General features: G+C 41.4%; 1 protein-coding gene across 1 annotated transcript in view; it reads right to left on the bottom strand.

Moving 5' to 3' along the window:
- Positions 1–24,236, bottom strand: part of lmbr1 (limb development membrane protein 1) — a 32,119-nt gene that overhangs the window by 3,715 nt on the left and 4,168 nt on the right. Inside the window, exons 3-15 of the mRNA XM_041065550.1 lie at positions 23,908–23,947; positions 22,668–22,807; positions 21,555–21,658; positions 15,041–15,167; positions 14,715–14,783; positions 14,521–14,585; positions 14,108–14,180; positions 10,395–10,484; positions 9,238–9,314; positions 8,657–8,734; positions 4,593–4,666; positions 4,244–4,334; positions 3,539–3,605 (exon numbers count right to left, since the gene is read on the bottom strand). Of these exons, the coding sequence (XP_040921484.1) occupies positions 3,539–3,605; positions 4,244–4,334; positions 4,593–4,666; positions 8,657–8,734; positions 9,238–9,314; positions 10,395–10,484; positions 14,108–14,180; positions 14,521–14,585; positions 14,715–14,783; positions 15,041–15,167; positions 21,555–21,658; positions 22,668–22,807; positions 23,908–23,947 (1,095 nt within the window). The remainder of the gene's footprint in view (positions 1–3,538; positions 3,606–4,243; positions 4,335–4,592; positions 4,667–8,656; positions 8,735–9,237; positions 9,315–10,394; positions 10,485–14,107; positions 14,181–14,520; positions 14,586–14,714; positions 14,784–15,040; positions 15,168–21,554; positions 21,659–22,667; positions 22,808–23,907; positions 23,948–24,236) is intronic.

The raw sequence follows: 24,236 nt of genomic DNA, 5'->3' as shown, positions 1-24,236 counted from the left end.
TTGACAGTCCTTGGAAAATAGGCCATTTCTGCTAGCTCAGTTTGACCTGTAATGGCTATTCATAAAAAGGTGTGATAACAGAGTTTTTCCCCAAGTTCCAAGTCATTGCAAATTCCCGAAAAATAAACAAAACTCCCAAGAAAACCCTTGAAGTTAATTTTGCCAAGTTCCTCCTTGGCAAGGGAAGTATTGTATTCATAAGCAAAATTCTTCCCAGCAAAAGCCCGGGGCTGCAGCAAATAGGAAGATTTAGGAAAGTCCTCTCTGTCTGCAGTTGAGGCACTTCGAAATGTGTCTCCCTCCAATGGGCCAGCTCTTTCAACAAGTACAAAAGCTCAATCTGAAAGAAGGGCTTACATACAAAAAAACAATTTCGTGTACGTTACACTTATAATCTCAGTGTGAAAAAGGATAAAAGTAAATATTCCCTTGATGTAACTGTTAGGATACTTGGTCTATTGTTCTGTATTTTGGGTCCAAGACCAGTCCTATGTGTGTCACGTCCATTTTTATATATGCATCTTATTTTATAGAGATGGAAACAAATCCATTCAGACTTAAACAAAAAACCACTGCACTGCAAAGTTTATGCTTACTTTCCTCACTTGACTGTGTCTTGGTTAGCAGTACTGTAATGTAAGGACTGTTCCCAGCGGAATATGAAAGAATGGGTGACTAAGAATAGCAGCAAAGGTGGTGTGCAGGTGGACTTCATCTCTCTCACAGGGCCTTCAGACAGAGATAAAGTAGCAGTTTCTCCTGCAGGCTCCACACTGCTAGACCAATTTCAAACCGTCTGTCACAGCTGATCACATGCTGCCTGGAAAGCCATCAGCACCCTATTGTTTTCCTACTTATCCATTTTGGCCAACCAGTCGACACATTCCTGCACCCTGCCACGAGCTAGCTGTACCATCCAATAACAATTGAATGTAGGGAGATAATTAAGCTGTTGTGTGCAATTGTATTTAAAGTTACTAATGGCATTTATGTCTTTGAGATTAATGGAATATTGCGTCAATATGTTAAACCTATGAAAGAGTAATCTTCTGTTCAGTCATCTGTATGCAGAAATGATACTCGGATGTGTCACACTGAAGAAGCCCTGGTCTCTGGACATTCTACTTCTCCTGTAACATCTTCACAACCTCTGTCGTCAATTAGATCGGGCAATCGATTCAGTGTCTTGAGAGATGTATTTACAGCCGCAGTAAGCAGTTTGCAAGCATCAAGGACCTTTAACAAAATTGCCTGTGAAGACACAGGGAGGGAGATGATGGAGACCCCAGTCGATACAACTCGCCACTGTGGTCTAGCTAAATTCATTTCTAATGCCAAAGGTTTTGATCTTGGTTTGGTAATTTGAGAAAATCTAATTGGGGGTAAAAAGATTATTGGCATTTGAAATGTCAGGGGTACAGTGGCAGGGCTGGAGACATTAGCATGCAGCTAGCCATGCAGCCAAGATGCAGTCTGATTTATCAGGATTATATGGCACAGGGAGATTCTTTTTTGTTGTCCCTGTGTGTGAACTAAAGATTGTCATTCCTTAGTTTAAAAACATCTCAATAGAAGATCATATATCTATAAGCTGTTATACTTAACATTTCTTACAAGCCATTATATCATAAACAAAAAAAAAATTAAGGAAGTAACAGCAAGACGTTAATGCGTGTTATCATGTACTACCTGTAACTGGGTGTAACTGTCAGGTGGTGAGTGGGGAGATTAACTGCAACAACTGCTGAGTTCCCAAAATAGCTCTATTCACGAATCTGGACTTATTTTTTAAATTCAGATAATTTCACCCATTTCTGTAAACATATTCTGCTTCCCTCTACTCCATTTTTCACTAAGAACCACTGAAGCAGGCAACTTTTGTCAAAATAAATAGCTCCCAAAAGGACAGGACTGTTTAGTAGGAGAGATTTTTTTGCTTGTGGTGACCACAGATAACCACTGGTTAGACAGTGACCAATGTTCTGGGTCCCCTTGTCTGACGTTCAGCTTGCATTTGAGACAGAAACAAGACAAGTTTCTGTTTACACCATTATTTTGTTCTAAGTCTAAAAGTCTAAAATTATAAGTAAAAGTCATAAACTTCAGCCATTCAGCCACATGAAATAGCCTTTGCACTGGGAGTCTCCAAACAACCATTACCTGTGCGGGAACTCGTTCTCATATTTGGTACAACACTATCTGTCACTACATTTTTTAAAACAGAGAAAATTCAGCATGCTGTTGTGTGGTAGTATAGTTCCTCATTCTCTTGTACAGTGCATGTTTCCCATACTGACACACACAAAAAACACCTCACATCAACACACAAAACCCTTTCTTGTCTCTTAACATCTCACTTCGTCACACTCAACTCTCCATGTCTCTTTTTTTTTCTCCCCCCTTTGCTGGGAGGCCTTTTTTCCTCAACTCTGTCTCATGCATTTATTCCTTTTCATCTATTCAGTGTCACAAAGCAGAACCTGTTGATATTTTGTAAAGCTCCCAATGAGTCACTGTATGCTTGCTCCGTCCCATTCTCCCACTCTGTTGGTCTCTCTCTCTCTCTCTCTCTCACACACACACACACACACACACACACACACACACACACACACACACACACACAGAGTAGTGCTATTTGAACAGCTGTGCTCTGCACTCTGCATGTTTATTAGTGCCATTGTGATGGTGCTACTCCTGTCATTTTTACCCCTTCTCCCTGCACTCCTTTCTAACGTCACTATGGGAAACTATAGGAGAATTCAACTTGCTAACCTTAATGGTCTGGTGTTGGTGGCAGTTCAACTTGTGGGGGAGGAGCATTTACTTATTCCGTTTATCTTTTGCGAGTTCATTAAGATACCTCAGAAAATTCAGATCAACCTATATGTCTCTTATAGAAATAGTTTTGCATTTTGGTAAATGTGAATTATATCTTTCTGAAATTTAGATGAAAAGATTAGCACCACTCTCATTTCCACAAAATATGACGCTACAGCCACATGCCGATAGCTTCGTTTAGCATGAAGAATGGAAACAGATAATCTGGTTTTGTGTAAAGGTTAAAAAAAATCCACCTACCAGCTCCTCTAAAGTTCAATAATTAACATGTTTTATCTTGTTTGTTTAACCTGTACAAAAAACTGAAATGTATAAACCATTTGCAGTTTTATGTGGGGTTATGTGCAGGACAATCCAGGCACAGTGATTTCAGTCCTTGATTGTTTTTTCCTTGCTTTTTGTTGCTGATGTTGACTAGTGGATTATGTTACACTGAGACAGAGCCAGGCTAGCCAGTTCCATCCATGTCCAGTCTTTATGCTAAGCTAAGCTGCTGCTGACAGTAGCTTCATTTGTAGAGGACAGATAGTAGACTGTTATCCACCTTCTCTAACTCTCAGCAAGAAAATGAGGAACGCTGTTTTCTGAAATGTTGAACTATTGCACTGAACATTTAATCTGTACACATTAGGTGTAAATTAGGAAACTAGTATAACCACACTCTCTAATACAGGCAGAGAAACACTCTTGTACTCACCTAGAGTTCTGGACATCACTGGCAGGGCTGAACTCAGGACCAAGATTGACACACAGCAACCAATGATCTAAAAATTAAAACAGATAATCAGATTTGAAATCACTCATGCACATAGTGTACAGCTTTTAAGGGAGAAAACTATGAGAACTGAGAGGAAAAAGCACCAATTGCATTTACCGTTTCAGGCGTGACATGCCCACACATATACACACACCACTTGATGTTAAATTGGTTCCACATATTGTACAATTAGTACCTCTGAAGTTGCTCATTACCAGGTTCTCTCCATTGTCCTTTCAAGTCCTTTCACTGGAGCGTCATGGCTAGTTAACAAGCCTCACCACTCCCAAACTCATTACCAAGTGAATAGGTGCCACTATGGGCCAAACAGGGCACACATCCTCCTCCACACCCCCCCCCCCCCAAAAAAAAAACTCTACTCTCCCTCTGATGTACAAGAAAGAAGCTTGCACTTTGCCAGTGTTTGCGCAACCCACAAACAAATATTGGACAGATCAACTAAAGCCATTGAGGGGCCTGAGGAAAACATTAGTGAGCAGTAGGAGTCCGGAGTAGAGAGGAAGGCGGGAGACAAGGGGGGGGACATGAAACACAGGGGGTCCCAAACACATGAGCACCTTAGGAGTGATCTCAGCACCCTTTCCCCACTTCACCCCACCCCTTTTCCTTCCATCCCATCTTTACCGTTGTCATGGTTGTGTCATCCTTCCTGGGAGTGAGCCCCTCGAAGACACGCAGGCTGTAGAAGCCAACGACAGAAGACACCATCAAGTAGCTGTTGAGCAAATCAATCAAGGACCAGAAACACTTCTCTGTTGGTAGAAAAACAGCCTCATTGTGCTGTCTTTATAAGTATCCCAACTCTGCACCTTTTCACCTATGATAAAAGGTGACGAAACGACAGAACATGTCTTCCGGAAGGTGTGTGGCTGAACTATGTCCTGGATAAACAAAGCTGGCTGGACAATGTTGCTCTTGGCCATGGAGCATGCTACTCCGGCCACAGACAAAGAGGAGGTCACTAAAAGGATACAACATGAGGATGATCTCCAGCACTGCCTGCGCCACGCCAAATGTGGACAGGGAGGTGTTCCCAATGCCTCGGTCCTGGAAGATGGAGATACAGACACAGAAAACTGGGTTATTCAATGTCATCATACACCAGCCTTATATAAACACATCACAAATAAAAACAAGAAAATGGGAAACGACAGCACTGCAGGCAGTTGCACACACATGCAATTACAGAAATCCTGCAAAGTAAGTACGCGGTGCACGAAGAATTTCCCCTCTTGAGAAAGACAGAATCAAATTGGCTAAGTAATGAATGGAACAAGATGAAAGAGGCTCTTTTCAAATCACTGTCGATCATACAATATGTGAACAGGTGTTCAAACAAAAACGGCACATTGCTTACGGTAAGAAGAGTGTAGAGGCTGAAAGCACGCCAAAAACATAAAAACAACGAAACAAATACTAGAGCAAACATAGTAGGCGTGCGTACCCCCCCACCCCCCACGCACACACACACACGCTCACATGCATGCACGTCCTGAACCCCCAAACCCCTTTTGAAACTGGAGCAGGAGAAAGACATACATCTACATACGCTGCACATACCAAGCATCAGTGTTGTCAATTGATAAGTATTTGCTTTTGTTGGACTTGGCACCAGTGTTGATCCTTTGGAGGATCACAGTGTTATATGGGGCATCTACAGTACTGCTCACTGTCAACTTATACAAGTTAGAAATCGTACTTATTTACAGCTCTGTGTTATTTAAAATCTGCCCAAAACTTAATGCTGTTTAGATCTTGTAGATATGCCAGATCACATGCACATACAGCTGTACCGTACATTTCAAATCGCTAAAGTCTACAATATTACTGTATAATCTAAAGCATAATTACAGTGCAACCAATTACATCAATGTTTATGCACAGTATATATTTAGAGCATGGTCGTACTTTTAGTTTATTTTTTTTATGTTTTTAATTGCGTTTTATTTCCTCTTACCCAGCTTTAGTGTCCTTATCATGATTTGTTTTGTAAAAGAGCCTGAAGAAAAAAGGAAAGCCTGGCAGGTTGTTTCATGCCTTTTTATGCAACTGTCATCCCAGGGAGCTTACTGCAGAGCCATGGTGCAGTGCTCTTTCTCTCTTAAACAGGGAATTAGCAGACAGCATCTGATGTCATTTATTAATGGAGGGCAGGCGAGCATGCATTAAGAGTGTGTGTGTGCACTTGCGTATGCCTGTATGCGTGCACTCAGGACAGCTAGCTTTCACAGTACGCCTCCTTTCAACTCTTTACTTCTTTTTATTCCAGTAGCAGGAAGGGTGATGGAGTGTGTGTTTGTGTGTGTGTCAAAGAGAGAGGGTGGGGTGGGGGGGCAGCTGGTATATTCGCCTGTGCTGCCTGTCACGGCTCAGTCAGCAGACACACTGCATTTGTTGCTTGTAAGATTAACACCGTGCAATACCTGTGCATTGGCAAGGCTGTCAGCACCTCTCACACACATACATGCAGAGCTATGTTGTGACCATTTGACCTCAGGTGGGTCCTGTAAGTAATGGTATTTTTTCTAAATTTGCTTTAAAATAGAAGAAGAAAAGTTATAAAAACACTGCAAATATAATATATAGGAGGTGCTATTAGCTTAAGCTACGTAGTTCTGGATGTGCTTGTGTCAGTATAGCCACCTTGCAGAAAATGTATCTGTTCCAAACTGAAGTCTTGCACTTTGGAGATCGACAGAGAACATACTGAGGAAGAGAAAGCACACACACAGCGCTTATGTGCTTTATCTTACAAAGTACAACCTACTGGTATCACACCAGTTTGCCTAGTTTTGTGACAAATCAACAGCAATCCTGATCCTCTCTGCATCATCCTACAGACTGTTATATTTAAAACTGTTTGACAAGAACAACAGCAAAAGCACTGGTAGTCCTTTCCTCTTCTACAGGGATGTAATTAAATGATTGAATGATTTTATTTTAGTCGTTTGTAGCTCTAATTATAGGGGCTGGAAGCTTTTTTTTTTTTTACTGTGCACCATATGTACATAGACATCCATCTGTTGATTTATAACACGTGCACGTTTTCACATACCATTTGCTCCAATACCACCACATTGTGGCTGTTTCTTTAGTCATTTAAGTAATTACAGCTATGATTTGTGTTATCTATTCTGCTGTAGCAGTTTCATGTATTTAATTCTACTTTATCTTGCCATAAAAATGTCGACATAATTTTTTCTAATTTCTTAACTGTAGAGCTACAGACATTTATTGGCAAAGAGGGCAACAACAGTAGTCTCGCTGGTGCACTCACTCTCACTGTGAGACCATATTGTCAAATTGTTCCTTATTTCAAGAATGGGTTTACCATAATTAGTTTTATTATTGCAAAGTGAGAGAGTTGATTGCAGTCTTTAGCGCTGAGTAGAGGGATTTAACCTTGCTAACCTCGAACATCACTGCTATAGAATTTGATATTTATTCATACTGTTTGCCATGGCGAGAACGGATGTTGGATGGATTTTAAACAAGTGCCCTAGACAACCACTGGGTAAAGATGTAAACAGACATGGAACAAAGGGTCGTCGGACAGAAGTCAAGAAGTCGTACTTAAGGTGCTTGTGCATTTATATAAGTTTGTGTAGATTGAGAGAAGGGCAATTTTAGTGAGGTGAAAATTGCAGTCCAGTTGCAGCTAATTGTCCATTTTACAAATTACAGTGTCAAGTGTGGTGGCTACCTAAGAGGAAGGCCTGCAGTAACAGTTTTATTGGTCCCTCTTAGTGCTTGTTCATCAAGCTGTAAAACACCGTGTCCTTTGACAGTGGCAGCTCCTGTTTTCCCTCTTCCTCCTCCCCCTTGTTGTTTCTACAACTTTGCATTCTCTTCCTCTCCATCCACCTGCTTCTTCTCCCTGCTCTTCCTCCACCTCCATCCTCTGCTCTGTAAAGTTGAGCCAGGGACTGCTCAGTATGCTAAGGACTACAGAGGGATGCTTAGTTAGAAGGGAAGACAAACATTGACAGGGCACTTCCATTGTGCTCTCCCCCCACAACAATCAGCACATCAGGGCCTCATTTGACTTTCCCACAGTCTGAGCCTCTATGCTCCAGCAGAACCTCATCCTGTTCTTTATATCACTCTCTCTCCTCTGTCCCTTTCTCTTTCCAGACAGTGTGCAGGTAACTTTGAGGGAATGTCTGTGATAGAGGGATGGAGTTTGAGAGGTGGAGGGGAGGGTTAACAGGTAGATAGATGGATAGCATATCAGTATCGATTGTTTTGGAAGATGAGACACCCCCCCCATCCCCCACCCCCCTCGGAGCACCATGAGATCAGAGGTGTGGCTTCCATCCAACTCGACAAACGCATAAACCATTTAGTGGGGCCACACTGTCAGGCAGGACAGCTTCAAGCTGCATGACAAGTGTAATTTGGGGGATTTTCTGCGACGCGACATGCCAAAGAAAACATCTCTGCTCAATAAAATAATTGGAATGTTGAGGGCAGCTCTCTCAGTTGCCCGCAAGACGCGAAATGAAATGAGGGAGAAATAGGATACATTATGTTGCCCCCTCTCAGACAAGAATGCAACCACAAACGCATGCGCAAGCACATGCACGCGCGCACCTCTGTCACTGCAGGTGAGAGGAGATAAGCAGAGCTTAAAACACATTGCATGTTAGGTGGAGATGTGGATCTCTGAGAGCCATTCCACACTCAGTTAGTCTGCCTCACATTAAGAGCCCTTCACCTGGCCCTGGCTGCCTTTGCAGAGGAAAAGCACCCACTGTGGAATTGAGACACGTAGCCACCTCACTGAATCTGCACACTGCTGTGAAATGACTTTCAATGAACTTCCAAAACAAAACCAGAGGCACAAGGCTGGGGCCTGATTAACATCTGGTCGGGCCTTTTCTTTCAGCATGCACCTGAGCATATCCGGAATTTGACTTATGTCTCCGCCAGGAACATGGCAGGTCTGATAGGCAGGCTCTGCTGCACTTTATATTCTGGGAGTGTGATGGTGTGTCAAGGCGGTAAAAACGTCGGTTAGTTAGACAGTAGGCTTACTGTGGATCCCTTGGGCATGGCAGTCTCATCCACTAGAAGGTAGAGGATATTCAGTGCCACCATAAGAACTGAGATTGTCTGCAGACAGAGAGGAAGATAAAGATTTGTTTACACATGGTATAATTATAAAAAGATTGTTCAAATCCTCAAAGTATCCGGCATCATAATATAATTGAATTGTAGAGGCCTTGCTGATCCTTAAGTATGGTAATGCATAATAACCATCTTGTGATTGTTAACTGTTCCAACATTAAGCTTCTCAAAACCTGAACAATGTGGGGGTTGTTTGATGCACGTGCCGTGCGTCTCACATGGCCTTTCTGCCTTATCTAACAATATCAGACGGCATAAATAGTATTCCCACACTATAATCTGTTGAAAATCACAGTTGTTGCAGGTGGCTATTCAGCATTGTCTTAAACAGCTATTAAACAAAAGTGCTTTCCCCACCCAGACACTGTGGGAAAACTGTAAGAGGATGGGGTTTGAGCTGCAGTGTTAGTCCCAGTGGCCACCAGCCAGGCTGTATACGCCATGAGTAAACAGTTGGGGCTTAATGATAGGTCAGTCTCAGCACTCACCGTTCCTGTGAGCAGGATCAGCATCACTATGGGATACAACAAGTTCTTCTCCCAACCTGATGCTCTCTTTCTTCTCTCTGAGAGGAAATGAGAGCGAGACAAAGTGTGAGGTTATTTGTCTTCAGAAGTAAATGTAGAAGCAGCTTTTTAATAGCAAGATTCAGTAATGAGCTAGACTCCTCCATTACAAACCACTTTCCACCAGTGGTTAATTAATATGTTCATCAAAGACAGCTACTGAAACCTCAAACCCTCTGGCTTTATTTACAGGGTTTGTACAGCTTGGTTTGGTAAAACATAGCATGAGTGTGTGTATCAAACACAATCTCACCTCTCATCACAACCATCACCCCCTCCAGGTGTTATATATTTCATAACCTTCAAAAATTATGCTCTTCCTCTTTAATTAGCCACACTCATCATTGCCTTAATTAGTGGAAACAATAATAAATCCTGGATGAAAAGAAATGCAGCAAAATTAATTCTGTGATTTATATTTTGGTCAGAATGTATGTGTGCGTGTGGTGGAAAACTAATGTGTCTCATTCTTCCAAGCCAGATGAAACATTTCAAATTTATATCCTCCATCTCCCTCTTATTTCCACAGCTCATCAGTCATGTTTGTAGACACTGATGACAGCCTCTAGTCCACATGCACTATGTCTTCTGTTATGGACATCCACAGTCCTCTTACGATGTGCATTTGACTGCCCTCTAGTCCTTACCATATTGACTTTCTTTCTCTATTTCCAACCTTGTTAGTTCTCCTTATTCTCAAAGTGCACCCACCCTGCCTGCCCGAGAAGTTTGCCAAGTGCACTTTATATGCACCATCCTTCTAAATTAATGACATCACTAAAAGGCTTGCTACAATATAAAGTTTGCATCTTGTCCAATATCCTAAGTGCCTATGTGCTCTCCTCCCCCCCACCCTGCTCCCCAAAAGGCTCAAGCCTCATTTATAATATCCTAAAATGGCTGGAAAATTATCAGGCAGTTTTGGTCCAAATCCAAATTAAGAAATTAAGGCAGACGGAGAGAAAGCGGCTGCCTGTCAGCAATATGTAAAAAGCCAACTTCTTTGGCATATACCTCCATGGCAGTTCAAGGTTTTAAGACAAAATATATCAAACCTGTCACATAATACAAATACTTACCCAATTTATTTCTCTGATTTCTAATGTTGTCCAATTCTTTGTTGAGCTGGTGAGCAAAGCTTCCTCGAGGATAAGTGTGTGAGGATGATCCTGCAGAAAAAGAAATCAATGAAATTAATTACATTTCCTGCATGAGCTGATGTTGTCGATGGCTGCAACTAACAATTATGTTCATTATTGATTAATCTGCCTATTATTTTTTTAACAAGTATATGAAAACAGTCAAAAACCCAAAGATATTCAAATTTGAAAAATGTCAAAACTGAGAAACTTGAACCAGAATTTTTTTCTGATTAAACAACTGAAATAATGAATCAATTACCAAAAAAGCCAAATAATTTTTTTCAACTCTTACACAGATAAGATACACTTATTTGTGCGATATGTATACTCTATCTGTACAACTGAATCTAGTTACTCTTCAGATGTACAAGAGTATTTTCAGACATCTCATACACTAAATCAGAATAAATAAAAGATGATGTCCTGATTAAGAGGATGTTAATTTGTCACTGACTTTCCACAGCATATGCTATTTGTTTTATCTTCATTAAGCAGTCCCATCAAAACAAGTAATCCTGCTCAGAACATAACAATGTGATCTCAAACAAGTAAAAATAATCTCTTGTGTCAGGAGCTGTCTAGCACATGCCACAACTGGTTGAGTGGGCTGGAGAAGACAGCAAGGGATTCTCCAGGAAAACCACAAGGCCAGCTCATTTAAGGCTAATTTATCTATTTTACTCTGTTTTCCTTCCAGCTTGACGCACTAGCGTAGAGGCCCCTTAGAGCCAAAGTGGAGGAGTATCCATTTGCATCCCCTGGGGTGATTGGCAGATCAAGACCAATTAGTTCAGTGTTACACTGTTACTAGCGTGCAATAAAAATACCATCTTTCATCTTTGTTACAAGAGTGAAGGACCAATCACTTTGATCAAACCATTTTCTTCCCTCTGTCATTAAGGCACGCCCTGTCTGGATGGGTTTAAGTAGGCAAAAGAAGTGAGATAGACAGGGAGAGAGAGTTAACAGTCTTGTCTGTGCCCTCACAGATACCTGTCCCGGTATCTAAGCAGGGGAAAGTTTGAACCCTCCGAGCAAATGCAGTCGCAACACAACAGAAAATGTCACGGACAGTTCAACAGCTCTTTTTCTCCAGAGATCAACAGAACACATTGCCTCGGGGAAGCCAAATCTGCTCAGCCGCAAGTGAACTGATCTATCACCTATGTGCATAACACATCCAAACACGGCCTTATCCGTCACCCTGCACAGATAAATCATTGATCAAATGAAAAGCAGATTCTTAACACCAATGACGAGTCATAGATCAAACTAAAGACAAAGAACAATATCATCATCTGTTCTAAGCAGCAGGGTGAAATGGTGAGAAATTCAACTGCAGTATCTTAAATGACATCATTCCAAGCTGAAGTTAAATATATCCTTCTCCTTCTGCTGGCAGCATCAAGTAAGAGACTGAGTTACAGCGAGGCAGAGATGCTGAGTGAGGCTTCTGGCAGCCAGGAAGGCCCAGAGTAATTCAACGTATCCTCTCCAACCTTCACCACAGTCGAAAAATTACGTCATCTACAAATATGCTAAACACCATGCTGAGACAACAGAGGCACTGGCAAGGTCATTGCGCCGCATAGCATCTGGACAGGCGCTCTGTTGCTCTGATATCAGCAGATCAGGGTCTTGAAAGGGCAGTGTGGACAAGTATGTGTGCCACATTGCCTGTGCTGCAGTATACTTGTGGGCTCTGGTTATTAGATTGTACCTTCTGTGCCAAATTACCTGTTGAAACCATACATACAGCAGTCATTTAACTGGGTACAACATGCAAGATTAGATTCCATGTTCCTGAAAGCAACTTTAGAGGTTTGTATTATTAACCTACGTGAAGTATTGAGTTAAAACCGTGTGTAATGAAGCCATAAAGAAATGCTCCTGATCAGAAACTCTGATGCCATGGAAGCAGTAGTTTGGTAGTTTTGCTCGAAACGTAACTTGATTGATGATTAATCAGTTATCAAAACTGTTGCAAATTCATTTTATGTCAGTTGAATACAATAACTTACTATTCATTTCAGAACCAATTACAAATTCATCTACACTTCTTATAAACCTTAGTCTAAAGGCATTTAAAAGCAGTAACGAAGGAATGCACAATTGTGAAAGCAAAATTTTACAGAAGTTTCTCGTAAGTCGAGTGTTAGCAGCTTATCTAGAAGTTCAACGGGCATGTCTCTAAACATTGTACTTATTAGGTTCATCATGCCCTTGACAAAGAAAACAGACACACATGTCCAGTCAGCCAATTTAAGCCACAACCTTCTGATCTGCAAGATTTAAAATGTCAACAGTGTCATTACAAATGGGCGATTGCATGTAGAGGCAGTACAACAAAGGCCCAGACGTGTAAATAAACATAGATGCATCAACTGATGTGGCTCAACCGTCCACATCTACAAACACAAACTGTGTAAGAGGATAATCTGTTAGAGGAGCTGGATGCAGAGAGAACACAGGTGAAGCAAGGAGACAGCATTGCTCACCTCTGGAGTGTGTCCTGTGAACTGTTCCTGAACTGCCTTCTACTCAGCGCTCTCAGCAGATCAAAGGAACACCACTCTAGCCTTCAGTTTCACCTATGTGTGTGCATGTACATACAGTGTGTGCATAAGAAGCATTCATGTCAACATCCTCCTTAGCCTTTAATTCCCACCTCTTTAACGGGCAAAAATGAACTGCAGCTTGGCCTCAGCGCGCACATGGAGATGTTGACCACTTTTCTTTTTTTTTTTGCCTCACAGTGACTTGTAAAGATCAAACAGCCTTGCGGATGATAAGGAACAGATTACAATTATTCTATCATTTAGTTCAAAGCATTGCAGTGAGGAATGAGCCCTAAGGAACCATACGCTTAGGTGGCAGTCTATGGAGGTGGCCGGCGTAGCATTCAAAAACAAGTGTTATCAGGGAGTGATCTCCCTTACCTCCCTGGTTTGAAAGGACGCTCATCCTCTTCATTTACTCGCATCTGTACACTTGGTTGCGTGCTTGAGTTAATATTAAAGTAGGTTTTGGAACCTGGCCTAAATACTTCCTGCTTTTTCAGATTATTCAACGTCAAACAAGGAGTTTGGGTACACAGACATGAAAAGGAAATGCAGGCTAAAAAAATAACATCGTCACCATCCTTGAACGCTTTAAACGTTCCCTTTGTGCCCAAGTCCAGAAAACAGTACAAGGCTCCTGGTTTCTTTTCAGAAGTCACTGAAAAGTCCCTGCTCTTTAATGTCCAGAGGACCAAGCCAAAACTTCTTGTAAAAGATTTCATTTCCATCCTATTACCCAGGCTACCATTCTAGGCCTGACATTAAATGAGGCAATCATTTCGCCAGCGGTGACAGTGGCACTGGGGTGTCTTAAATGGATCCTTAAAAACTTCCTAAACATAAAATATGGCCCAGGCCATGGTGGCTGCCTTGCCCTTAAGCAGAAAGTTATGAGAGTAAGACAGTGGTAGAGTAAGGCTGGTGTCAAGTGCGTCTGGATTCCTGTGAATGTCTCTCTGTGCATGTGTGCGCGCCGAGCTGAATTTTCAATGCTAATTGATTCCAGTGTGGCATGCTCCATCACACCCAATAGGGCAGTCAACCCCTCCCCTCCCCTATAATGTGCCAACACGTCTCCCACAGACATACCGTTTAATCTCCTCTGAAGGGCTTCCTCCTGCAAATGGATGCAGTAAATCTGCTCATCCAGGTCCTCCAGGATCTGAAGGGGAGGGGGGCAGAGGAGGAAGAGATGAAATGGGTTATAATTAGGCCCAAAGTGGGACTGGAGAGATGGCAGATGGGAGGATGAGTTGGTGATGTATTTGTAGTCCTCTGTCAGGAATGTGAATGGCCAACTGAGATGGACATCTTTCCGAGAGGTGGAACAAAGTGGGTTTGAGTCTGAGATGATCTATTCAAGTTTGAGTCTCTTTCAAAGAGAACATCTTGTTTAAAAAAAAAAAAACTGGAATTGAGACTATTCCATAAACTTTTTACATTGACCAAACCCTTTACAAAAATTGTGTATATTTAAATATTTAATCCAAACTATTACTTACTGTTGGCTTCACTAGTAACTGCCCCATGACAGTGAACATCCTGGACAATCCCACAGGCGTGCACACTGTATAGCAGACAGAAAACAGCATGATCAGCTTGTGTGTTTTAATCACTGCAGTTTGTGAACAACCTGATGGTAACTGAATTTATTGTCTTTGCTTCAGTGTGTATGGGATTAGGGTAAATGGCTTACTTAGCAAAAGCAGTCCTCCCATCAGAGATATGCAGGAGTAGAGGTATGGTAGGTAAAATTCCCAAAGATCTACAGGACAAAATATATTCATTTAGTAAAAGGACAGTTATATGCAAGATGGTGGCCATGTTTTTGCAGTGAAGCAAGCTAGCTTTTTCCCTAATTCCAGTCTTTCTCCTAAGCTAAGATAAACAACTTGCAGCTCAAGCTTTATAGTTAATACACAGTGGTGGCATGACAGCTGTATCAATCTTCTCATCTAACACTGCATTTCTAAAATTGTCAAACAATTCCTTACAAATGGCACAGAATCCTTTAAAACATACCGTAGAGTGACTCCAAACTGGCTGCATCATTGTCAATGAGTGCTGATGCCACCCACACGATGCCCAGGATGAGCAAAGCCAGCAGGAAGAGCATCACAAAGGTCTCAAGAATACGTGCCTTAATGCCCTGACAGTAAAAAATGCACATAAAAGAAAGACATCTGTTTAGATATTGTTGAACATTTGGAATCAGTAACACAAAGATTTGTATTTTAAACTTAGTTTCATTAAAAAAAAAAACACCTATTAATCAAACTGTTGTTCATTGCACTGAGCTGTAATTAAGCTTAAGCTGCATTTAAACACCAAACAAGATTCATTTTACTAGACATCTCCCTCGTCACTCCATCCTGCCTCGCTCCTACTAAACAGCATCATTTCCATTCACAGCACACAAACATGACATAAACGCTCCCACGCATTTCTGTGTAAAACAGCTCTTTTATACACATATTGAGGTCTATAAAGTGAGTCTAATAGGGCTGGTGGTGGCAGGGGTGAAATTGAAAAAAAGGAGGGGGCGCGGGGGTCTGCTGTAAGGAGCATGAAGCCTGGCTGGGTCAGCTACTGTCTGCGATCAAGAGCAGGCCCCCCATCTGGGGTTGATTAGGAGCTCCCTTAGCACCACGGTCGCGTCCCAGGCTGGGCAGACAAGAGGGTTTTGGGGTAATTTGGGTTTTCCGGGTCACAAACTGCTGAGTGGTTAATAAAGTCCTCCTCTACCTGTTCACACAGTTTCCATTTCCCGCCCTGCTGGAGAGCTGAGCCGTCTAGCACTGTAAGATAGATAGGCGTTCTCATACACATCAGGTAGGCTACCAGGCGCAGGATAACAAGGGCTCTCTCTGCTTTTGGAGCGCTGCTTAAATTGGGTACATGTGAGCAATTTGTTACCAGCTAAAATAATGGTTGTTGTGTGGCTGCTGTTCAGTATTTGCCAACAGGTACATGAAAGGGGTCTCTCTTTGAAAGTTCCCCATTAATCACAAAGCCACTTTATAGAATGGAAATGGTTTTAATTCTGCAGATTATCAGACAAAGTTGTTTTGGTTTTTTTTTTGGTTTGTTTTTTTCTTAGTTCCCCAACACAGTTCATGACTGTCAACCAAACTAGTTCTAGTTCTTGTATTATAATTTTCAGCTGTCTTCTACCCTATGCAAATTACAGTGCACCTCTAACTCAATCCCAAGCTCTCATCTCTTTTACATGCTCCTCTCTGACAAACCACATTTGTGTGTCAAACACATATTTGGTAAATTTACACATTATTACTGACCCATTCAGTCCATACTTTGGATATTGATATAGGGACTTAAGATTATTCCATTCATTGTCTGGGGTTGAAAATCCCCTGTTGCATCCTTTCACCATAAGCAATCAATTGTCATGTACATGCCTCTCGCCTCCTCTTATGGGGATATTCTGGAAAAGCCTCAGTGAGTGAGCGTAGAATTTTCTAGCACAACAGAGAGGAAAGTGGGCAGGGTCTGGAGTGCCCCAGTGTGGCCAAGGTGGACACTGCAGCCACTAGACAGGTAATGTTAGAGGGGTTGATATAGAACCTTTTGTTGACCTGATATAAGCCTAAAATATTTAATATATATGAAATAAAATAGAATATTAATAAATACACTACAGTGATAACATATCTTAAGGGAACCATGTAGCTATATTTGCTGTTATTCCATTAACAATAATACTAAAAATTAAGCCTCAAATCTGACATTTTGCTGACTGCCTCATGCTCTTCTGCTCACAGATACACATACTCCGCGTACACTACATGGATGAAGCAATCAACCATCTCACAGCCCAACTCAACTGGGCAATGGGGAAAATGCTCAGCACCGCCTACTAAAATAGAGGGAGACGTGGAGCAATAGAGAGAAATAAAGACAGAGGACAACAGAGAGAGACTGGTGGAGGAGTGGAGTCAACGTCTGAGCGCATCTCATTCCCCTGAGGTGAGAGAGGTGAGAGAGGAATGCTTTCAGGGACTTCAGCCACGTCCCACACGCGCTCTCTTAAGGATGCATCAGGACAAGCAGAAGGCAGCAAGCAGGACACGAGGACGTGCGTCTGCTCAAGCGCACCAGTCCACCTTAACAAGCTGCCCATGCCATGCTGAAGGTGTATTCCCTTTAGATAGGTCTCTCAATCATTTATAAGACTCAAATCATTACCCATTCAGATCATTTAGGGCAAAGGCAATGCTTGTCACCTCCCTTACTGTCATCCCTGGTTCCTGCCTTGCTGGAAGAACAATCCAGAGTGTCAGACGCGATTTGACTGTACAAGAGAAAAAGGACACTGAACTGAGAGGCCTGATTGGTTTCATTGATCCATCCTCATGCATGACATTGCACATTGAAAGTCCTGTCTGTCTTCTTGCAAGGAAAAACGGAGTCCTTTGTGCACCATCACAAAGGTAAGGAAGGGCAAATGTGTGCTTTGAAAGAAATATGGTATAAAAATAGGAAAATCCAACTAAGCCATCATCATTGATCAGAGATGAAACTGTCAACTGGTGAAGGGATGGAGGAAAAAAAAGAAAAAGACCTGTGCCTTGGCATTCAGAGCACCCGCTGAAAGTTTCTATTCTTGCCATTCTAAATGTGTAACTACCTCTAAATATAGCAGCTCTGAAATATTCAGCATCCCCCAATCCTCACACTGACATCGAGTGAGGGGCTGGTTAACTGCAGCTATGTTCTACAAGGCTGGAGAGACTTCCAAGAAAAGCATGTAGTGGCCAGAGAGGACAGCAATTCACATACGCACACAGAGACGGACGGACACATGAGCAGCCGAGTAAATCAACCTCCAAATCCACCCAATTACACAAAGCCGCAGAGGGCTTGGAAACAGTTCACAAGCTTCTGGCCTTGCCTGTGCTAGCTGCAGAAAAACTAAAGCACAATCTGCCACTGTCTTTGATGTAGTGCTTCGACTGGTGAATCCAGCAGAGAGTTCACCTCTGGAAGCCGAACGCAATAATGGACAAGTGTGAGAGAGAGTGAGAGATGATACTTGGGAAGGCGCAGGGCAAAGGAATCAGATAAAAGAAGAGAGTTAGGTGGTGCGGGAGCTTCCTAGTTGCTGCCATCAATCCTTAGCGGGTCAGCAGACGGTGGCAGAGATCATCCCGCGGACCATCCTTCTGCTCACTGTCAGGGACGTGTGGAACAAGGGCCAAGAGCGTAATAAGTGAGGGAGGGGGCAGGGTCCTTTTTTGCTCCCCAGCAAAAAGGACTGCCCTCTTTGCTAAAGACATGCCAGATGCCCAGGACCTTATTAGTGTATCCTTCAACCAGTCGGCCACAGCGCAGTGACCGTGTCAAAGACAGAAAGCAGAGGAGAGGGACACTCCCCTGTAAAGCTGCAGAATGAACTTCTAAAGACTCTTAATAAGACTTCTTAATAAAGTCCCAATGACACGAGAGCATGGAAAATGATCGGCATCACGTCGTATTGTTCAGACTTGGGGGGGGGGTTTGGCATGAAAAAGAAAACGTTGTCACAAAAGTTGGACTTCAGTAATATGAATTAGAACTCTTTGACTAGGCCATCCATGCTGGTTTTCAAGTTTTCAGTTTAAAGTTTTACCATCCTACAGTGATGGCAGCATGTTCTGATTACAGAAATGGTTAGCACCAAGTACACCTAGCAACCTATCAACATAATACTTTGCCATTCTCAAAGTGTTCAGATAACTCAGTCCACACATGATAGAGGACGTCTTAATTTAAAATCACCAAAAACAACTAAAAACTCTGGTACAGAATCAGTTAAGTTTCAGAACTTATTGCTTAGTTTAGAAAAACTGAGTCACGAGAGGAGGAGAAAAAAAAAATCCTGAGCAACTCGCTTGTTCTTTTTTAAATTCCCAGCTCGAACTAATATGTTGCCATGGTTACGAACATTGTAACAGGCAGCTTTAGGGAGACATTGTGACCTTAAAGGAAGGTATGTAAACACCACTTTATATTCTCCGGCCGGCCCTGCCCGAAAGAAGGCCTGGGAAAAATGTCTGCATGTGCAGGAGATTTGAAATAAATATCCAGGCCCCCATTGTGGAGCTCCAACAAAGAAGAGTATCTTAGTAACACCACGCGGGTTTGCTTGGCGAGACGTTTTCTCTCTCTCACCCCCTCCCCTCCTCTCCCTCCACAATAAACACACTTCTCATCATCGGCGGGTTAGGGCTTAGGATGAGATTGATGAGGAGTTTCTTTAACTACCAGATGAAACCTGTTGGCCCTTTGCTAGGTCAGTCAGGGGGTCAGACTCGTTCCAACTCGTTTCAGGATCAAACACATTTCAATACTATGGGTAAGACCAAAAGACTACTCACTGCAAAGCATACCTTCCACAATTTACATGGTTTCTTCACTCAAAAACCTTTGTTTAGGGAAAAAAACTAAAAAATCAAAACTTATTGGAACTCTTCATCAAAACAAAATTCACAATAATTTAGCTAGAGATAATAAACATCTAAGAGTTGGTTCTAAAAATGTAAGATTAGACTGCACTAGAAATAGACCAGGAAGTTGTCTGTCAAAACTTTTTTTTACCTTGATCTAATTGTGAGTAAATATAGTTTCAAGATATCACACTCATCACGTATAATTATTGAGCCAGTTTAAGTGCCCTGATATAAATAGAAATCTGAACAAAGGCTTGTGCTTATGTCTTCACAGTCTGATCACAGTGATCGTCTCAATAAGGATTACACAGATGGCTCTCATCAATATAATGCCATCTACTGGTGGTGTGGAGACAACATAACAGATAATGGGACATATAAAAAGTGAAAACTAAAAACATCCCAAGAATGTGTACTTTATTTAGAGTATTGCTATGTTTGCGAGATGCAAGGGCACAAAGGCACCATGGCACAGAACCCCAGAAATACACAAGGACCTTTAGTGGCCTCAGTGATGCAGCTCTTCTGCAAAGATTTCAGAACACAGCAGTAAAGAGGGAGACATTTTACAGCAGCAAATAAAGCGCGATCATAACAACTGACATCAAGACCCTAAGTCACTCTGATTCATCCACAATTTGGACAATTTGTGAAACGATTAATCATTCAGGTGACAGAGCCTCTGAAGAGCTGAACAGTTAACATTAAAAAAAAAAAAAAATACATCCACATTTCCATCTTTATTCTGGTGGCGTCTTTTAGTACATCGTCAAAAGTAAACACAGCCACATGAAAAGGCTGACTTACAGCGTTAGTAGTGAAATTCATCATTCACTTCATTTCCGCAGTCAAAAGGACCTCGTAGCGCTATAACATTAGCCCAGGAGGTTAAAATGCCACATAAAACCTTATGACATTGTGGTCTAATGTTGTTATTGGGGAAGGGGATAATATCACATTATAAAAACCTGGATCTGTATTTTACATTCCCCTTGCTGTCGGTTGTGTGATTGACTCTGCAGGCAGCTCGTTTCTTTTTTTTTTTTTAGGCGTTACAGGAGTGTCACCTCCACCCCTTCCTTAGTGCACACACAGTATATACCTGGAAGTGCAGCTCAACACTGAACAGTGCTTCCTCTGAGCAAATTTATAGAAGATCAGTAGTAAGAAACAGTCTCACTAAAATGAAAAAGAACAAAAAGGAGAAACGTGAAAGAGGCCCTCATCCTGCTGCCTACACATCAGGGCCTGCCCTCTGTTGAAGAAATCCAACCGAAACAAATTAGTGGGGCTGAGGAAGAAAAGAACTGGCTATACACTACAGTACAGACTAATTTTTATGTGTTTTTGCCAGGAGGGACATAAACCAGAGAGGTTTCAAACTGTGACACAGGATAGAGGTGTATTAAAAGTAAATCTTTACCCCTCCATTTTGCGAGGCTCTATTGTGCTGTCATGTTGCTGCGACTTTATGGACTTTTGGAACACGAGCCCCCAGCCTCTTTTTTTGGGGGGGTAATCAATTAAACGAGGAAGTTCGCTGAGCCTTACAACTCGATTATTAGCCTGTCCTTTTGAAGTTTTATTTTAGGGGGCTGGGGAGGGGGTGACAAGGAATCAGGCTTTAAATCAGTGGGGCCGATGCAGCAGTGTTGAAGCGTTTGCAGCCTATGGCCTTATTGGAAGGGTTTGTCAGGATGTGGCGCTGGGCGAAGACCAGATTCAGACTTTCATGGTTAATGAGCTTTCTGCGGTGGCAGTTACGGTCAGTGGCGTGAGTCAGAGAGAGGACAAGGACTAGGCACCTGCTGCTGCTGCTATAACTGTTGATGGGAAACCTTTTGCATTTGATAGCGAAATATACAAAATATGTCAACAGGGAAAAAATAAACAGGGTCCCACATTTTCATTTTCAAAGTTTTATATTTCTTCAGGCCTTAGTTTGTAAATGTTTCAGATTTATCAGACTTCAGACTTATTTTCCATTTTTAATGCCTTTTTTATGATAGTCAGTAACCTAACCTAACCACAAAGAGAATAAACAAAGCTAAAAAATGATCCATATAAATACCACAGCTAACCTGTACCTTTTTTGATCCCGCAAATCCTTCAGACTCCAAGAAGAAATAAGCAAAGGGCATCAGGACAAAGAGGCAAAGGTTGGAGAACAGCGACACCAGGTTCCACAGACCTGCGGAAACCAGACATATGAGTGAGTGTGCATGCATACTGCTGTATACACAAACCATATATTCTGAATCAATCGTTAGCTTTATTATTAATGTGATAATGTGACTTTTTTCACTCCCACAAATGCAGTTTCCCAGACTATGAGTGCCTTCCCTTGAACATTATTACACAGTAGTTGTGAGGCAAACTGCTAACACAGGGTTTTACCCAGCAAGTGTCCTTGGTCATGTCCAACTCATGGACTCTAATGCCCCCTGGTGGATGTTGGGACACTCAGCAGCTTTAACAACAGTGTTTGACACTGACTTGACAGTGTCTATGTAGTTGATTGTTTGCAGAATTTAGAATCCATATTATTTCAGCATTATTAAGAAAACCCCAGTCATGTTGTAATACATTTTATCTTCCTTTTTGTATTTTACATGTTTCTAAAAATGTTTAGTTAAGAAATAAGAAACAAAAAAAATGCTTTAGTCAACTCAGAATTTAAGACATGCAACACAATAACCAACATCAAAGTCAAGCAGGTTTGCATGTTTGTTAATCTGTTCTCAGTTTTTGTAGTCGTTACAGCACAAAGTGAAACTGGATTTAAAGAAACTATTATTGACTTGAATGTTCAAAGACTCAAATTACTCTCTGAAAAAAATCATACTGTATTAGAAGCTCACGTGTTAATTTTTAAAGGAATTCTATGGTGGAAAACAGCCTGAGAAAGGTTAGTTAGCTTTCCAAATATTAAGTGTTTAAACATAAATTCCTATTTCAAAAGTTAAAAAAAAAAAAAATGACATTACATTATGAGACAACTGTTTCTTAAACTAGTACTTATGTAAGCAGTAGTCCATCGCAATTTGCACATGATGTTAATCAACACATGGGCTGATTCTGACATGAATGTTATTCTAAATATGTTGAAAAGCAACAGTATCATATTATAAGGGGCAAGAAAAGGACAGAACATCAGTTCATTAAACTAAAAAGACACACGAACTGTGTGATCCACTGACCGTGAATGAGGGAGCCATTGAGCCACTGAATGTAGTAGTTTTTGGGGAAGGAGAGGAGGATCTCGTTACTAATGATTGAAAAAGGCAGTAGGAAGACGGCACCACCCGACACTGCCAGGGTGAAGGTGCACAAGTATAATCTGCAAATGGAATCAAACACACATACACAAACAGACAAAAGGAAAAAAAAAAAAACAGACACACACACGTGTTAGGGCTAGGCGAGATAAAAACTAACACATGCAGAATCAAAACAAGGTAATAACACCGTTTTTTCTTTTTCAAATCCGATTATATGTTACAAGCTTGGTTACGTGGTTACTGAAGGATTAATTTCGGATTATATGTTATATTATAAAAGAGTCACTTGGTTTACAGCATGACAGGAATTAATAAGAAAAGGCGAGTGAGGAATTAACTTATTTAGTGACCAATCAGATAACACTGGATTTAACTGCCAACAGGCTCAATGTCAATCTGTTCTTTCAATCATGCTTCTACTCCTCATTTTATCCACTCCCCTGCCCGAGTCCTGGAACAAAAGACATGGACTGGCTGTGTCTGTGCAGCGTGCAATTGGCAGTGGGTTTCCAGATTGGGCCCAGGGGAGTGACCATCTGCTCAGTGGTCCTCAGTGGGACAGTATAAAGTCACCACTCCACCATATCACTAAAGAAGCTCATTAATCTGAAAGGCTTTCCATTATTTTTGCTGCACCCTGAGAACCATTTTCCTCAGCTGGACTCAAAAAGGAAGGATGCATGTGGCCACAACAAGCATCCTTGCCTGTGATGTGTAATTCTAGCCCGAGGTATTTGTGATACTTCTGGCTTAAGTAACACATTGAGAGAATTAGTGGTCATCAGTGAGTTCGTGCAACACTTTTTTTCAATTTATGTGAGTAGTTTTTCATAACAGGGTTTTTCGTAACATCTATTATCAAAATAGCTCAGTTTTCTGTAATCAATCGCTTCAGCTCTAAGCTGTAACAGGGCATTCAAATAATTTTACATGTATTTTATCGCTTTTTTCCTTCTTCATGCAGGTTACTTACTTTCTTTACTTATATTTTCTTACATATGTTCACTTTAATAAAAACAAACCAAGTTTTCTAGTTTCTACTTAGAACAAAAAATGAAGTAACTAGTTAGTCTGAAAAGTTTCAGTCAACACTGCTTTCTGGATTTTCTAAGTTATATTTTTCTATCAAAAAGAAAACACTAAAATCAGCTTCACTCACGATATTCGGTTGACAACAGCATCTTCATCCTCGTGGTCATCTGTAAAGGAAACCATACCACTTAAGTCTCACTGTGAGGCACTAAATAGGCCAATGAGCCATGTAACAGCCATTTCCTAATTCATTGCATCATAGACAGAATTTAGAAGAACACAACATCGTATTTTTTTTTTAAATTAAGGACATGCTGATATGTCTATAGAAGACAAGTTAAATATCTGATATTTCACCACCCAAATCAGCCAATACCAAAAGTCATTCTTGTAAGAGTGTTAGTGCAAATGCAAAGCAGTGCTTAAAAAACTTTTCATAAAAATGTCACCAAAATA

Source organism: Toxotes jaculatrix, chromosome 20 (assembly GCF_017976425.1).
Source record: "Toxotes jaculatrix isolate fToxJac2 chromosome 20, fToxJac2.pri, whole genome shotgun sequence".
NCBI lineage: Eukaryota > Metazoa > Chordata > Actinopteri > Toxotidae > Toxotes > Toxotes jaculatrix.
The sequence above is the reverse complement of the archived record's forward strand: the minus strand, read 5'-3'. Positions and strand labels throughout refer to the sequence as shown.